At 36.6% G+C, this 18,860-nt stretch overlaps 1 protein-coding gene across 1 annotated transcript in view; it reads right to left on the bottom strand.

The window, feature by feature from the left end:
• Nucleotides 1-12,662: 12,662 nt before the first annotated feature.
• The window catches only part of NUCB2 (nucleobindin 2), a 45,275-nt gene continuing 39,077 nt past the window's right edge, over nucleotides 12,663-18,860 (bottom strand). Inside the window, exons 12-13 of the mRNA XM_055091627.1 lie at nucleotides 13,043-13,213; nucleotides 12,663-12,752 (exon numbers count right to left, since the gene is read on the bottom strand). Coding sequence (XP_054947602.1) covers nucleotides 12,663-12,752; nucleotides 13,043-13,213 — 261 coding nt within the window. The remainder of the gene's footprint in view (nucleotides 12,753-13,042; nucleotides 13,214-18,860) is intronic.

Genomic DNA, 18,860 nt, shown 5'->3' with positions numbered 1-18,860 from the left:
CAAAATCTCTGGAGGTGGGACACAGGAATCAGTATTTTTTGAAGCTCTTAGGTGATTCCAATATTGGAGACAAGCCTGGAAACTACTGTGATTTCCACTTCAATCCTATCACTGGAAGCAGGGCTGGATAAAAGTCTACTAGGAAATGCTGGAGAAGAGGTCCCTTCCAGGTAAATGATCTTTAAGACCCTGAGGCTCTATGACTCTGCAATGTTAGTGTTTCTTGTTCGTTTATTTGTTTTTAGAAATGATAAATCACTTCATCTGAATTTAACATCTTAAATTATATTATAAGAGTATGGCATTACTTAGGCAGAGTTACATTTCCTAATGTTTCTATGAATATATGAAGCATTTTGAAAAGTGGAAATATATTTCCCTGTATCAAAGTTGCCTCATTATGTTTATTCTCAAGTATTTTTGTTAGCTAACTTATTTCACCTCCAAAGTAAACACTCCGTAGATAATTAAGTTATGGCTATTGTGCTGTTTGGCATTTTTTTTTTTTTTTTTTGCGGTACGCGAATGTCTCCCGTTGTGGAGCACAGGCTGTTGTGGCCTCTCCCGTTGTGGAGCACAGGCTCCGGACGCGCAGGCTCAGCGGCCATGGCTCACGGGACTAGCCGCTCCGCGGCATGTGGGATCTTCCCGGACCGGGGCACGAACCCGTGTCCCTGCATCGGTAGGCGGACTCTCAACCACTGCACCACCAGGGAAGCCCTGTTTGGCATTTTTTTAAACTGAGGTAAAAGAAAAAGGCTCAGCCATGTTACATTTACATACATTCATATAAGCATTTATCATGATAGCTGGAAATACACACACAAAAGAAATGTTTTTGCTCAATATCTAGTGTAGAAAATAAGTATGCTAGTGATACTATTAAAATAACAATATAGGATATGTACAAATTACAAATTTTAATATTCTAGCCAAAATGTGCAACATTAGTGCACATTTTGCAAACAATCCATTCTTTCAACATTGTCAAATTTGTCTTTTTCCCCAGAAAATTACAACAAATATTACATATTTTTCTGATTTTACATTTAATATAATTAAATATAAACCTATACAAATGATGACTAGAATAATATTTTCCAAGAAATATTGCACTGGAAGAATTCTTACAACATATAGTCAAAAGACAAATTCAAATATAACAAAGTGGAGCTTCCCTGGTGGCCCAGTGGTTAAGAATCTGCCTGCCAATGCAGGGGACATGGCTTCGAGCCCTGGTCTGGGAAGATCCCACATGCCGCAGAGCAACTAAGCCCATGCACCACAACTACTGAGCCTGTGCTCTAGAGCCCATGAGCCACAACTACTGAGCCCGCGAGCCACAACTACTGAGCCCACATGCCACAACTACGGAAGCCCGCATGCCTAGAGCCTGTGCTCCACAACAAGAGAAGCCACTGCAATGTGCACTGCAATGAAGAGTAGACCCCGCTCACCACAACTAGAGAAAGCCCGTGTGCAGCAACAAAGACCCAACGCAGCCAAAAGTAAAAATAAAAATAAAATAAATTTATTAAAAAATAATAAAGTTGTATAAACTCTCTGTCTTCCTAATTATCAAATTGAAATCCAATTATTTATTTGTAGTTTTAAAAATAGTCCAAAATATCTAAATAAGCCAAGAAGAATTAAACTGAGGATACTTCAAACTAATAAAATTTCTTTCCAAAGTTTAAAAGCAACAGAACATGTCTGGCCACATATTTATAAACGCTTACTTTTTTAACTCATTTAAATTGAAAACTTTTCAAAATCCCCCAAAATTAGTAATAACAAATAAAAGATATTTAAAATTCTGACCTTAGGGCTTCCCTGGTGGCGCAGTGTTAAGAGTCCACTTGCCAATGCAGGGGATGCAGGATTGAGCCCTGGTCCAGGAGGATCCCACATGCCGCGGAGCAACTAAGCCCATGCGCCACAGCTACTGAGCCTGCGCTCTAGAGCCCGCGAGCCACAACTACTGAGCCCGTGTGCCACAACTCCTGAAGCCTGTGCACCTGGAGCCCATGCTCCACAACAAGAGAAGCCACTGCAATGAGAAGCCAGCGCACTGCAATGAGAAGCCGGCGCGCTGCAACAAAGAGTAGCCCCGGCTCGCCTCAACTAGAGAAAGACCGTGCATAGCAACAAAGACCCAACGTAGCCAAAAATCAATTAATTAATTAATAAAAAATTCTGACAAAATAGGATCTATAAACCATCATTATTAAATGGTTTTTAAAACATAATAAATATTGACAAAATATGGATTATGCAACACAGGTTTCCTTCATGAGAAAGAAAAGCAATAATGAAAAAATGTTGGGCTTCCCTGGTGGCGCAGTGGTTGAGAGTCCGCCTACCGATGCAGGGACATGGGTTCGTGCCCCGGTCCGGGAAGATCACACATGCCGCGGAGCGGCTAGTCCCGTGAGCCATGGCCGTTGAGCCTGCGCCTCCGGAGCCTGTGCTCTGCAACAGGAGAGGCCACAACAGTGAGAGGCCCGCGTACCACACACACAAAAAATGTTTTTTATGTTTTAATTTCAGAAGACAATTTTTTTTCAAAAAACACAGGATAAATAACGGTCTTCCCTTCAGACCTGATTTAGGCACAAGCTTACATATAAACACATATTCCTTCCAAAAATATGATCTTTCAATTAGAGGCTACATAAATTGGTACACAGACGGACACTTTGAAAGTTGCAAGGGCTTAGAACTTTCATTTGCTAATAGATCCTGGACTAACTGCTTCAGAGAAAGAAACATCTTCAGCAGGATGGGGGCTCCTTCCTCCCCCTTGGCTACAGTACTTCAGCCTCCAGGGCTCTTCCATTCTTAGGCCCTTAAACTAGATAGAGAGGGGCAGACCAAACTACCTGGAAGTCACCAGAAACATTCCAAATGAATGAAACAGTCACTCTGAGCATTAACTGGCTTCAAATTGTTGTCCTTAAAATCAAAGATTTAGCCTCTATTTTATCTTTTATATAAACCTTTTGGAAATTAATCCTGTTTTAATAAAATCTCCTCTAAATCTTAATTAGTAACAGACTTCCTTAGAGAAAAGATTACTATTTGGGATTGTGAGGGAAGAGGAGAATCCATTTTAAAAGTCTGGATAATAAGCCCCATGAAGCTGGTGGCTATGAAACCTTAAGACCTCTAACAATGGTGCTACAACATTCTACATCCCTCGAAACTCTCCAATGATTAAGGAGGTGCATTAGAAATACAATAGTGGAAAAGTCAATATAACAGTAGAAAAATCAGAGAGTACTTAGAGAGGAACTTAACTAAAACTCAGACCATCCAGGCAAAAGTCATGATGAAACAATAAAATATGCTACTTCTCTTCAAATCAGAGATTGCCAAATTCATGTCCTGGTCTTTCTGTTCCAAAAAATACTTATTTTCCTTTATTAACAACTGTAAGATGGAAAATGTCTGTTGGGATGCACAAAGTATTTTTAAATACTATTATTATTTAAGGAGGGTATAAAAAAGCTAAAGAATTGGACAACGGACATTCACCACAATCTGGACGCTTTTGCTCTGTAAGCTGTTTCACTCTGTTAAAGGGAAGGAGTCAGGAAATCTCTACTCATGAGTCGGAAACTTTTTTTCAGGGTTAGAAGCACTCTCCACAGTGCTCAGAAACCACTCTAGGAAGGACTGCCTTCTTGCCTAACGAGCTCTAGAAAACCTGACTTTTCTGCAGACATAGTTTTCTTTTCCCCAAGATCAACCTTGACTCTCAATGAAACATACTAGAAATATCGGAGAGTGAAAACACATACACATCAAAGGAAACAAGAAATGAATACAGGATTAGAACTGAGATTTAGTCAGGAAAAAGTTAAAATACAAATTCTAATACACATTACTCAATGCTATAGAACAAGAAGGAATCACTACACAAAGATATAGGAGTTTTAAATTGTTGTGTTTGAGGAAAATTCTTCAATACTACCATAAAAATGTTTAAAACATTAAGGGGCATGGCAAATATGTCTCAAAAAAGAAATAATCTATAATACATCACTACTCTAATAAGGAAATATTTATGAAGTAGCAACACCAAGAAAAGAAAGGATAAAGTTCAAAAGTAAAGCAAACTCAAATCACTTTAACAAGTGAAGAGTAATAGTGGACAGCAAAATAGGTAAAGTCACATGGTACAAAACAAATATAGAATGGCATAAGCTGTACATGTGTTACTTACTCCATACACAGGGAATCTAAAGTGAGAGTGAGGATTTAATTAAATGACACATATTTTCATATCACTAAAAAGGAGATGTTAAATGGACTAAAATTTAAAAATAACATTTTAATACAATGACTCATGGGAGATGGCAAAGAGAGCTAGTAGATGGAATTTTATTTTTTCCTCCCTTATTTTTAAAACACTCAGACAAGTTATAACTTTAAAACCATTATTCATAAAAATAAATCATTATTCATTTAAAAATTTCATGGAGTAGCAAAATTATAAGAATTGTAAAATGAAATATTTTAACACTTTAATTGCAAGATATATATTCATAATCCTGGACAGTCTTAGGAAACATACTTATTACTAAGGATAAAACAAAAGGAGCGGGAAGTCCCTGGCCGTCCAGTGGTTACGACTCGGTGCTTTCACTGCCATGGGCCTGGATTTGATCCCTGGTGGGGGCACTAAGATCCCAAAAGCTGTGTGGCGTGGCCAAAAAAAAAAAAAGGTAAGAAAATTTGCACAGCAAAAGTCATATCTATTGCTTACAATAGATTGTAAACAAATTATAAACAAAACTAGTTTAAAAATTGTTAAAAAAACAAAGCAAAACAACTTGTTTACAGGCAGACAGAGCTTGGAAGGCAACTGGAAGGGCAAGCCTATAAGTAAAAATACACTGTCAAGGGCTGACTGACAACCAAGATGGTACATGGCATTCATCATCAAGAACATGACTAATATCAATTAACATATAAACTAAATTTGTGAAAATTGTAGATATCTGTAAATGTGAAATGTAAATTTTTTTCTACATAACTCTATAGGCAGTATTTGGAAAAATCCCTGAATTTCTGAAATTAAATAAAAGGTTTTATTGGTTTTGTTTTGCTTTGCTTTTATCTCAGTAAACAGTTTGGTAGTGCTGGTAACCATAAATCCAAATTTTGCAATTTGGTGTCTTCACCACTTGCTGCTGCTGCTTGTTCTGTCTCAGTTCTTGAATTTTTTTAAGCAAGGTTACTAATGCATAACTAACTACTCAGCCATGAAAAAGAACAAAATAATGCCATATGCAGCAACATGGATGGACCTAGAGATCGTCATACTAAGTGAAGTAAGTCAGAGAGAGAAAGGCAAATATATGATTATCACTTATATGTGGGATCTAAAAAAGGGTACAAATGAACTTACCTACAAAACAGAAATATTTACAGATGTAGAAAACAAACTATGGTTATCGGGGTTAAGTGGGGAGAGGGATAAATGGGAGATTGGGATTGGCATATACACACTACTATATATAAAATAGATAACTAATAAGGACCTACTGTATAGCACAGGGAACTCTACTAGGTACTCTGTAATGGCCTATATGGGAAAAGCATCTAAAAAAGAGTGGATATATGTATATGTATATAACTGATTCACTTTGCTGTACACCTGAAACTAACACAACATTGTAAGTCAACTATACTCCAATAAAAATTTTTTTTTAATGAAATAAATAAATAAATAAATTATAGCACTATTGAAGTAGGAAATAGATGGGCCCCTGGGCTAGACAGCTGGTGTTTTATCAAATGGAGCAAAACTGAAGTTTTGTCCTCAGCCAGACAAGAATGATGCCCGTTTCCCTTCCTCCATTGATATGGAGGGAATGAACTAGCAGTGGGGAATTTATTGCAGCAAAAATAGAAATGAGGGAATTCCCTGGTGGTGCAGTGGTTAAGGATCTGCCTGCCAATGTGGGGGACATGGATTTGAGCCCTGGTCCGGGATGATCCCACATGCCGCAGAGCAACTAAGCCCGTGCACCACAACTACTGAGCCTGCACTCTAGAGCCCGCGAGCCACAACTACTGAGCCCGCGTGCCACACTACTGAAGCCCGCGTGCCTAGAGCCTGTGCTCTGCAACAAGAGAAGCCACTGCAATGACAAGCCCGCGCACTGCAATGAAGAGTAGCCCCCACTCGCCGCAATTAGAGAAAGCCCGCATGCAGCAACAAAGACCCAACACAGCCAAGATAAATAAATAAATTTACAAAAACAAAATAAAAATGAGACTTTTCTGATAAACAAGGAAAATAAGGAAACGATGAACAGGCTGGGGAAACAACATAAACAGGCCTGAAAGAGTTAAGCAATCTTGGTTATTCTTTAGCTGTTACTACTCACAAACACTTGTAGCTAGACCTGTCCTTCACAAAACTGATTACTCTGATTCCATATGAATTACCCTTTGGACCTAGCATTTCTTCTTCCCCACACTCCCTTGTAGCACTCTTCATTTCAAAAAGAACATCACGGGCTGATAACTTCAGGGACACCAGACCGGGTTGCTGAGCTGCCTGATGCCAGCTTTGGCCATGAATTTGCAGAAGAAAAGAAATGCAAGACCTTAATTACTTTGAGCCTTATCACCTACCCCAGACTGCGAGCCCCAGGCTATATAACCTTTCCCTATTCCCCAGGGAAGGGAGGCACAGTTCTGGAGGCACTAGCCTGCTGTGTTTTCCTCTTTGTCAGGCAAAGACTAAGGCCATTTTACTTGTTTCTCCAAAACTCTGTCTCCGTATTTCTTTCCAGCATCTGGTGCACAGACAGCCAAGATTTTTGGCATCACTATTTATAATAGCCAAGCAACCTAGGTGTCCATTAACAGATGAATGGATAAAGAAGTTGTGGTATATATATACTACAATGGAATATTACTCAGTCATAAAAAAGAATGAAATATTGCCATTTGCAGCAACATGGATGGACCTAGAGATTATCATACTAAGTGAAACAAGTCAGAGAAAATATTATATGATATCACTTATACGTGGAATCTAAAAAATAATACAAATAAATTTATTCACAAAACAGAAACAGACTCACAGACATAGAAAACAAACATGGTTATCAAAGGGAAAAGGGGGGTAGAGGGATAAACTAGGAATATGGGATTAAAAGATACAACACTATGTACAAAATAGATAAACAGCAAGGATTTACTGTATAGCACAGGGAACTATATTCAATATCTTATAATAACCTATAATGAGAAAGAATCTGAAAAGTATATATACATATATAAATATATATGAATCACTCTACTGTACACTAACATAATATTGTTAATTAACTATAGTTCAATACAAAATTTTAAAAACTGAAAAAAGTCACCTATTAGATCTAAATTGTTGGATTTTAATTAATTGATTAACTAATTAAAACATGGGTAGGGAAAGACTGAAATCCTGCTAATGATATTGTGTTAAAAAAAACAAAAAGCAGGGCTTCCCTGGTGGCGCAGTGGTTGAGAATCCACCTGCTGATGCAGGGGACACGGGTTCGTGCCCCGGTCCAGGAAGATCCCACGTGCCGCGGAGCGGCTGGGCCCGTGAGCCATGGCCGCTGAGCCTGCGCGTCCGGAGCCTGTGCTCTGCAACGGGAGAGGCCACAACAGTGAGAGGCCCGCGTACCACAAAAAAAAAAAAAAAAAAAAGCAAGAAAAAGATCCAATTTCCTTCAAATCTCATACCTTGAAAACAAGCTGTAATTAGAGTCTTCCATTGTATCAGCCATAGGAACTCTGCATTTTACCTAATACATCTTAGTTTCTCAATTCCAACAAAAAACAAATGAATTATTCAAGTATCAAGTTGAGACACCAGTGGTTAAGGGTAAAGATGATCTTCTCTAGCAGCTTTTTCAGGCGACAAAAATCTTGCATGAAAATGATGAAGGTCATCATCTAACTCTGCCTCTTTATCAATTTCTTCTTGATTTATTGCACAGCTATAAAACAAAAATTAAACTTTAGGCACTAACCAGAACTAGACTTGTCAATATTTCTCCCTAAAGAAAATACATTTCTTACCCCCTCTTTTATTAGCTAGACTATCTTAAAAGTCACATTATCACAAATATTAAAATTTCCTCTATATTTTTCCTCATGTGAAAAACAGATTTGCATTTAGGCTTATGGTAATACAAATCTGTTCAATTAGCATGAAAAAAATGCCACTGTAAACAAATCTTGGTTAAAAAAAAAAAGTAGAGCCGTATCTCAAAGGATTTTTTATCACTACTTCTAAATTGCAGTTTCCTTTAGTGAGAGTCAAATATTCTAGAGGACCACTGTCTTTTAAAATATAATTTTAATTATATATATCTAAGTATACTATAAAATGTACATGCTTCATGAATATTCATATGTGAAACAAAGTTCCAAATTACTTATACATACCACTAAGTCAACTGAACCAAAGACTTCTTAATATCTAAGAATATGAAGAAGAATGGGATAAATCAAACACAGGATGAATACTTTCTAACAGAGCTGGAAAAAATACTATTAGCAACTCTTTAAGAAACAACCTTTACTCATAAACGCCCAATACTCATAAGAACTGGGATTCCTTATGTCCATAAATAATCTTAGGCTAACAATTTTTTAAATAATATAAATTAATAATCTGCTGGAAACTGTGAGGTATGTCTACATTAATATCCGTCTGTTATCTACTCATGCCAAAAAAGCATTTTAAAAAATTTCTCTAAGTTCTCCTCCAATTACTATTTTTTTACTTGAATATATTTGACATATACCACTGTGTAAATTTAAGGTGCAAGATGTGTTACTCTGATATATTTAATATAATATGACTGCTGTTGTATTGATATTTGTCACATTTCATAAAAGTACAATATTACTGCCTCCAATTACTTTCTGATTTGACCCCAGTCCACCTTCTAAAAAAATTTATCCTGGGTGAATCCCTGTCTTATCATAATACTGCTTACAGATAGAGTCATCAACAAAAGGATATCCCAGATCATTTAAAAATATTTCCTACAATTTAAACAACAGAGATAGGAATTCTTCTCTCTCTCTAAAGAAACATAGCATTACTCTGCTGAGTGATTTCTGTGGGTTTTTTTAAGCTACATATAAGCAGAACTTTTCTAGATTGCTATATTTAATTTTCGGATCCATGATTTAAGGAAAAAAATCTGAAGTGTTTGGAGGAGCATGCAATGATTATTTTAAAATTTGTAAAATGAGAACTAAGAGTTTTAAAAATTATTAATGTTAAAAGAAACAATGTAAATTTTTGAGGTATTACAGTGGATTTGTTCACTCAACAGCTTTAAACATGCATTCCTGTACTACAGGGGTAGGAAATTAAATATTATTTCCCAATCTCCCTTGCAGCTAGGGTTCCAGATATGATTGGTCCAAACAATCAGATGTACTCACTTGAAACTTTTACTCAGAACTGAGTTACATGGGGAGAGAAGCAGGACATGAAATATCCATTTTTGCTGACACAAAGCAAGGCAGAGGTGGTGTGGTTCTGGAGCTGGCAACTTCATGACTTCCTAATCTGGCAGGTGGCTTCCTGATTTAGCAGGAAGCTTCTTGATTGTTCCAAAAGCAGCAGCTTCTTTGGCAGCCCAGTCTCATGATGCAGTTCCTAGAAGCTCAGCCTAAGTTCTGTTCTTTCAGCCCTCCCAAAGATTCTGTGAGCTATCTATACACTGCCCCCCCCCATCAATCCATTCTGTTTAGTAGCTGAAGATGATTCTGTTACTTACAATAAAGAATCTTAACCTATACAGAATTTGGTAGCTAGAAGTAAGGTGCGGCAAGTAAAAGGATCTGAAAAATGGAATTGGCTTAGTTAAGAAGGTAGGGTTTGGGGCAGTGATACTTCATGCCAACTGAGGTTAAGGTATCAGAGAAAATGGTAGTAGAATTTCAGAATGCTAGCATGTGTGGGCTGCGCCTTGCCTCTTTCAGAAAAGTCCTGCAGGAGAGATGCGGCTCGGGCTAAGGTGAGCAAGTCTGCAGAGATGGAAGGCAGCTTTGCCGAGAGAACTGCTCTCTATCTACCAAATAAATTGATAAAGTCCCAAATCTGGAGCCCTGAAGAATTGAAAAAGTCAACTACCGTACTACCGTACTCCAAACTGAAACAGTTATAAGTAAAGGTTCTGAGGAAAGTGCTAAAGTTTTCACAACCTTTCCAAGAACCTTCCCTTAAGAATTTTCTGCCAAGTAATGGGAGCCATCCTAAGGAAAAAGATCAGATTAAGACTGCTGTTATCCCATCCAAGCCTATAGTTTAAAACAATCCCAAGTGGGTACCATTCATTTAAGACCCAAGGGGAGAAAAGAACACAGAGGCCAGCAAGTAAAAGATGAGGTTCTTTGTTAAATATGTCTTGACAAGGTCTTTGTGGTTTCTCCTGGTAATAATTGAAGAAAACAGACCAGAAACTTACAACTTTTTAGGGAACTGTTTTGCCAAAAAGCAAAACAAAACAAAAACAAATAAAAACCCTAAACCTGGCCTGAAACAGCCTGTAACTATCTGAAACAATCCCAAGGCCCCAAACCCACAATAACAGGAAGTGAAGTGCTAAGACTGTCCAGCCTTCAAGAAGAAGACACTGCCCAATGTCCACTTGTGTCCTTGAAGGTTAATGGGCAATAAGAACATCCTAGAGGGCAATGCCAAGGGCCCCTGAGGACATTAGACAAGGGAGTTCCTCCCAGAAAGGTGAAGCAGGGGTTGCCTAATAGAAAAACCAAAGAATATATTTATGGACAGAGCAGAGAGACCTTGCTATTTTTGCCAAGCAGTATTTTTTTAATTGTTATGGAAAGATGACTGCTCTGTTTCCTGTTTTCCCCTTTTCTAAAAGGTTGATTTTACTGCAGTTACCCTGTATCTATACCATTATGTATATGGTGCTCAGGGGGCAGACATGTTGCTTTTTAGTTTGCAGATGACCAGAACATAAAAAAACCACATCCTAACCTGATGGAGGGGACTATACTCAGATGTCATGGGCTTTGAACTACATGCAATAATAGATTGGGTTTTGGTGGTTTCCTTGTGAGGTGGGGGAAGTGAGCGTTTTCTGTTTCTGAAGAATGTACAGATATTTAGGTAACAAAAAGCCTGTTTAAATTAAAGCTGTAAGTTGCCTACCAAACATTCCCTCTTCCTTTCTTAAAGGGAATCCTTCCTAAAAGAATCCTAACTTTTAGCTGGTCCCATTGCCACATGGATTTCTCAGCTTCCCTAGCAGCTAGATGGCCATGTGACACAGCTCTGGCCAATGAGATGTAAATTCAAATGCTATGTGGTTCTCTGGGAAAATTGCATCAAGGAAGCTGATTCAACTGGGGGACGTTCCTTTTGTTGCCCTTCCCCACTGCCTCCAAGAGCCATCTTGGACCCTGAGAATGAAATAACTCGAGAATAAAAGCTATGCACTGGGGGGAGCAGAGCAGAAAGATAGGAACCTGTACACCACCTACTTCCAGATTTCTTCTATATAAAAGGCAAAAGTTCTTATTCAGTTTAAACCACCATTATCTTTGGGTTTTCTGTTACATGTAGCGAAACCTGATCTTGAATGATAGAGTATAAAGTAAAAATGTAAATGAAAAATGACCTTAAGTGGTAGCAAGAGCTGTTTGGTAGAAGAATTTCTAGCAGTTAAGATTGCTGAAAGTAGGAAAAAGTTACCAGCACACACTGGCAAATACTATGGTCTTCTCAGGAGAAGAATTATTAATATCAAAGAGCTTTTATTGAGAGAGGGGATGATAAGCACCCATAAAAGAGTATTTACCTTTATGAATAAGAGAAAACAATTTATTTTAAAAGCAGTGGGTGGCGCTTTCTCACTTAAATAGTTACTAATAGTTTCATTAAATTATGGCATAAAGCCACTTAATTAATCACTAAAGGAGAACAAAGGAAAAAGAAAAGAGGTATGAAAATGAGAGCAGGTATTGAGTTTGTTTCCTTCCTGGTTCTGGTAGACTTCAATCCTTAAACATCTGTGTCCAAAAAGAAAAAAAAAAACGTTCTCATTTAAAAAGTATCTTCCTTTATTCCATATATGCTTTAAAATATTTATTGAGCAGAGGAAAAGGAAGGGAGGTAAAAAGATGACACACATGATGATGTAACAATTTTATTCTAAGTTCTGGTGGACTTCGGACTTTAAATGCCTGTTCAAAAAAAAAAAATGCCCTCATTTTAAAGGTATCTTCCTTTATTCTGAATATTCTTTTATACATAGATATATTGAGTATTTGCTTTTTAACTATGTTTAGTTAATCACCGATTACAATTAAAAAACATGTTCTCTGATAATATCAATAATTGATTAGGAAGAATTATGAATAATACTGAAAAAAATCATTTCACCATGCATATGGCTATCAAATTATATAGCTTTTGAAATGTACTGATGTATAAAAATTTTAGAGGCTTTTTCATTTTTCTATAACACAAATTGCTCTATTTCCACAAATAAATAGAAAATAGCACAGATATTAATGATCTGAAATTATATTTGTAATAAATGTGAATTTCTATTTATTCAATTTTTTAATTTCCTCAAACAAACAAATAAACAAAATTACATACGTGGCTGGATCTTTGATTCTCCACCAGGCACTGATGGGGAAATTTCTTGTTGTAATTTTTTTTGTTCCATCTGCTGTAAAACCTAGTGAATGGAAAAAGAATGCCTTAAAAGTAAGCATTATTTGATTTTCTCTGATATGTATGACCTTTGACAATGCACAACAAACTAACTGAAAATTGTTTTCCAAAATGGGATATTCACGTTCTATAATTTAGATTAATATTCAACAAGGAAGTTTAAAAAAAATGCAGTTTAAAAAATACTAAAATTTAAAATACGACAGCTAATTGAAATATATTACAAAAACACAGGCTTGTAGCAAAGCCCCTAAAATCCTTTTTAATGCCACAAGCCTTTTTACAAAATATCACCTGATGGTATTCCAGCTTCTGAGCCTCAAGTTGGTCATGCTGACGTTGTAGCTCTTCTTTTTGTTTCTGAAGCTCATCTGCCTTTTTCTTAAGTTCAGTTTCTTGTATGGAGATAAGATTTTCATATTCCTTCAGTTCTTCCTCTGTGAAGAACTGTTGTTGATCCAATGTCTAAAAGACAAAAAAATGAGAAAATAATAACCTCAGAAAGAAAACAAAAAGGTCTGATTCAGCTTTAAAATTCTATGCTTAGCAAAGTACAAAAGAATATCTATAGTATTACATCTTTTGGGTAAGAAAGAAGGGGAAATAAGAATATATACACTTGTACTTATTTGGGCAAAAGATAACAGGAAGGAAAATCCAGAAACTAATGAGATTGGTTACCTACAGAATAAGGGGAGAACTGGGTGGAAAGGACAAAGACAATGTGGGAAAGAAAATCACACTCCTTTGAATATGCCTTTTTTTGCACAGATTTGATTGTTGGAAACATATCAATGTTTCACATACTCAAAGAAAAAAAGAAAATAAATAAAAATCCACAAGGACAGAAAACCTCTCCAAATTGAATACAAATAGAAACAAATAATACTTTTATTTTAAGTGAATAAAATAATCCAAAGAAGGGGGAAGGAAAAAAGAACTAACCCAAGAAACTTTTGATCATAGCATTTGGACTATATGCCCTTAGGCTAAAATAACAACAAAAACTGTAAACAGATATTAAAGTCTGGCGTTGCAGAGGCATCGATTAGCAATTCTGAAACTCTTTGTACATCTTAGGATTGAACAAATAAATACAATATTATGGTGGAAAATGGGAGCCAGGCTTTGTATGAAATATGGAAAGAGAAAAAGAATGTTGTATTGGAAGTAGAAGCGTTAGATTGAAATTTAAGGAGATATCAGTGTGAACTCATGAGTTTTAATACATCTTGATAGCTAAATATATAAAAATGAATATAAATGTGATGTGTCTATATACATATGTGCATGCATGCGTGTATATATATATACACACATACACATACTATAAGTATATATATTATATATATATATATATATTTTTTTTAATTTCTCAGCTGTGTTACTTGATAAGGCCAGAAGCAATGGCACTCCAGTAGCAAGGAGCAAATCCAGTGTCCAGATCCTGGACTGCAATATCGATCTCCACTAAAAGGAACCAGTGCTCCTCAGAAAAATGTCTGATTCCAGAGTTAGGGCAGAGAAAGAACAAGATGAGCCTTGGATACCTTATTATGCTAAAAAGTAAGGAAGTCCTCAAAGAATGATAGGGACATGCCTGAAGGACACAAAAGCCAGTCTGAGGAAACTCCTACTAGCCAAATCAGGGACAATTTGAGCATTGAAAACAAATGATAGTAAGAATTCAAGTTTACTGAATAAAATAAGAAGGCAAGAGTCTACATTGATATAAACAACTAGAGAAGGGGGAAGGAACAGCTACAGTGGAAAGCCAAGGGAATATTGGCTTTTTCCACCTACAGCAGAAAGCCAACTAAGGAATGATGATTAGAAAATCACCATTTGTCAACAGTCACAGTAACAACTTATTCTGGCTAGATTCATCAATGCATGCTAAACCCTGTAGATAATGAGTCTCAAAGTATATCCCCAAAGACAATACCTTTTTAAAAAGTAGAGCAATCTCATTTTTTATTGGTGGAAATGTAAATTGGTACAATTCTTTTGAAAAGCACTTTTACAAAGTATATCAACAACCTTAAAAATATTCCCTTGGTCCTGGTAATGCTACATTGAGAATTTATCTTAGAAAATAACCCTGAACACATAAAAACTTTATATAAAAATGTGTTTATAGCAGCACTATCTTTTTAAATAACAATAAAAGACTGGAAATAACCTAAATGTCTAACCCTCAGAAAACAGTTAAGCACCTCCATGGTTATTAAAACAATGCTTATAAATAGTATTTGGAAATACTTTTGATATGATGTTGAGTGATTTTTTTTTTAAGCTGACTTCTGATTCTGGCAGTATGGTGGGAGAGACAAGATACTTTTCAAATTACAAAAGGTAAAATAGTAATTTTACAGTGGGAAAACCTGGTAGACACCACCTTAACCAAATAATCAAAGTTAACATTGCCAGTTATGGAAATAATCAGCAGCATATGATTCTTGATATGATGCACTTAGCATCACTTCAGTGATATTCCTATCAAAAGTAGGAATCAGGGGCTTCCCTGGTGGCGCAGTGGTTGCGCGTCCGCCTGCCGATGCAGGGGAACCGGGTTCGCGCCCCGCTCTGGGAGGATCCCGCATGCCGCGGAGCGGCTGGGCCCGTGAGCCATGGCCGCTGGGCCTGCGCGTCCGGAGCCTGTGCTCCGCAACGGGAGAGGCCACGGCAGAGGGAGGCCCGCATACCACCAAAAAAATAAAAAATAAAAATAAATAAAAATAAAAAAAGTAGGAATCATAAGGAAACAGCAGACAAATTCAAAATGAGGGACATTCTACAAAATAACTGGTCTGTAGTTTTTAGAAATATCAATGCTATGAGATACAAAGACTCAGGAACTCTTCCAAATTAAAGTAGACTAGAAAGACATTACAACTAAATCCAAAGCATGATCTTGGATTTTCTTTTGCTATAAAGACCAATACAGGAAAAATGACAAAAATCTCAATAAAATCTAGAGATTAGAGAATAGTATTGTGTGTGTAGCATTGATAATCTTACTGTGATTATGTAAGATAAATCTTTGTTTGCAAAAAATACACACTCAAGTATTTAAGGTTAAAGCAGCATCGTGCAACTTACTCTCAAAAATAATTATATATGTTATATATAAATACACACACACACCAATTAAAAATACAGAAAGAGAAAAGGAGAGGGAGAAAGCAAAAGTAGTAAAATGGGAAATCTGGGTGAAAGGTATTCAGGAATTCCTTGTTTATTCTTGCAACTTTTTTGTAAATCTGAAATTATGCCAAAATGAAAAAGGTATATAATTATATATTGATCCAGTTCACCAGCAGCACTCAAGGGAATTCATGTTCAAATAATCTTAGCATTCTTCTTCTTCACCAATGTCCAGAAATAGTTCAAATGTTAGACAAAAACTTACAACAAAAAAGAAGCTGATTTCTTTAACCTCAAACTAAGATGACCAATTGTCCCAATTTGTCCAGGATTGTCCGGGTTGTAACACTGAAAAGTTCCACATCCTGGGAAACTCCACAGTCCAGGTAAACCAGGACAGTTGGCCACCCTATCTCAAACTAATTAAAAAAGTAATCTTTTTATTTTATATAGGAAAAGACAATTTTTTTAACATCTTTATTGGAGTATAATTGCTTTACAATGGTGTGTTAGTTTCTGCTTTATAACAAAGTGAATCAGCTATACATATACATATATCCCCATATCTCCTCCCTCTTGCGTCTCCCTCCCATCCTCCCTATCCCAGCCCTCTAGGTGGTCACAAAGCACCGAACTGATCTCCCTGTGCTATGCAGCTGCTTCCCACTAGCTATCTATTTTACATTTGGTACTATATATATGTCCACGTCACTCTCTCACTTCGTCCCAGCTTACCCTTCACCCACCCCTGTGTCCTCAAGTCCATTCTCTACGTCTGTGTATTTATTCCTGTCCTACCCCTAGGTTCTTCAGAACCATATATATTTTTTTAGATTCCATATATGTATGTTAGCATACGGTATATGTTTTTCTCTTTCTTAGCTCACTCTGTATGACAGACTCTAGGTCCATCCACCTCACTACAAATAACTCAATTTCGTTTCCTTTTATAGCTGAGTAATATTCCATTGTATATATGTGCCACATCTTCTTTATCCATTCATCTGTCGATGGACACTTAGGTTGCTTCCATGTCCTGGCTGTTGTAAATAGAGCTGCAATGAATATTGGGGTACATGACTCTTTTTGAATTATGGTTTTCTCAGGGTATATGTCTAGTAGTGGGATTGCTGGGTCTCATGGTATTTCTATTTTTAGTTTTTTCAGGAACCTCCATACTGTTCTCCAAAGTGGCTGTATCAATTTACATTCCCACCAACAGTGCAAGAGGGTTCCCTTTTCTCCACACCCACTCCAGCATTTACTGTTTGTAAATTTTTTGATAATGGCCATTCTGACTGGTGTGAGGTTATACCTCATTGTAGTTTTGATTTGCATTTCTCTAATGATTAGTGTGATGTTGAGCATCCTTTCATGTGTTTGTTAGCAACCTGTATATCTTTGGAGAAATGTCTATTTAGGTCTTCTGTCCATGTTTAGATTGGGCTGTTTGTTTTTTTGATATTGAGCTGCATGAGCTGCTTGTAAATTTTGGAGATTAATCCTTTGCCAGTTGCTTCATTTGCAAATATTTTCTCCCATTCTGAGGGCTGTCTTTCATCCTGTTTATGGTTTCCTTTGCTGTGCAAAAGCTTTTAATTTTCATTAGGTCCCATTTGTTTATTTTTGTTTTTATTTCCATTTCTCTAGGAGGTGGGTCAAAAAGGATCTTGCTGGGATTTATGTCAAAAATTGTCCTACCTATTACTTCCTCTAGGTGTTTTATAGTATCCAGTATTCCATTTAGATCTCTAATGGATTGGTCTCTTGGATTCCTTTTATTTCTTTTTCTTCTCTGATTGCTGTGGCTCAGACTTCCAAAACTATGTTGAACAAAGTGTGGAAATCTTTGTCTTGTTCCTGATCTTAGAGGAAATGCTTTCAGTTTTTCACCACTGAGTATGATGTTACCTGTTGGTTTGTCATATATGGCCTTTATTATGTTGAGGTATGTTCCCTCTATGCCCACTTGCTTGAGAGTTTTTATCATAAATGGGTGTTGAATTTTGTCAAAAGATTTTTCTGCATCTATTGAGATGATCATATGGTTTTTGTTCTTCAAATTGTTAATGTGCTGTATCACACTGATTGATTTGTGGATATTAAAAAATCCTTGCACACCTGAAATAAATACCATTTGATAATGGTTTATGATCCTTATAAGGTATTGTTGGATTCAGATGGCTAGTATTTTGTTGAGGATTTTTGTGTATATGTTCATCATTGATATTGGCCTGTAGTTTTCTTTTTTTGTGATATCTTTGTCTGGTGTTGGTATCAGGGTGACGGTGGCCTCATAGAATGAGTTTGGGTGTTTTCCTTCCTCTGCAATTTTTGGAATAGTTTCAGAAGGATAGATGTTAACCCTTCTCTAAATGTTTGATAGAATTTGCCTGTGAAGCCATTTGTTCCTTGCCTTTTGTTTGTTGTGAGTCACAGTTACAATTTCAGTGCTTGTGATTGGTCTATTCATATTTTCCATTTCTTCCTGATTCAGTCTTGGGAGATTGTACTTTCTACAAAATTGTCCCTTTCTTCTAGGTTGTCCATTTTATTGGTGTATAGTTGCTTGTAGTAGTGTCTTATGGTCCTTTGTATTTCTGTGGTGTCTGTTGTAACTTCTCCTTTTTCATTTCTAATGTTATTGATTTCAGTCCTCTCCCTTTTTTTCTTGATGAGTCTGGCTAAAGGTTTATCAATTTTGTTTATCTTTTCAAAGAACCATCTTTTAGTTTCATAGATGTTTTCTATTGTTTTCTTAGTCTGTATTTCATTTATTTCTGCTCTCATCTTTATGTTTTCTTTCTTCTACTAACTTTGGGTTTTGTTTGTTCTTCTTTCTCTAGTTGATTTAGGTGTAGGTTTAGGTTGTTTATTTACGATTTCCCTTGTTTCCTGAGGTAAGATTGTATTGCTATAAACTTCCCTTTTAGAACTGCTTTTGCTGCACCCCATAGGTTTTGGA

This window comes from Physeter macrocephalus, chromosome 16, assembly GCF_002837175.3.
Source record: "Physeter macrocephalus isolate SW-GA chromosome 16, ASM283717v5, whole genome shotgun sequence".
NCBI lineage: Eukaryota > Metazoa > Chordata > Mammalia > Artiodactyla > Physeteridae > Physeter > Physeter macrocephalus.
This window is presented reverse-complemented; position numbering and strand designations above follow the sequence as displayed.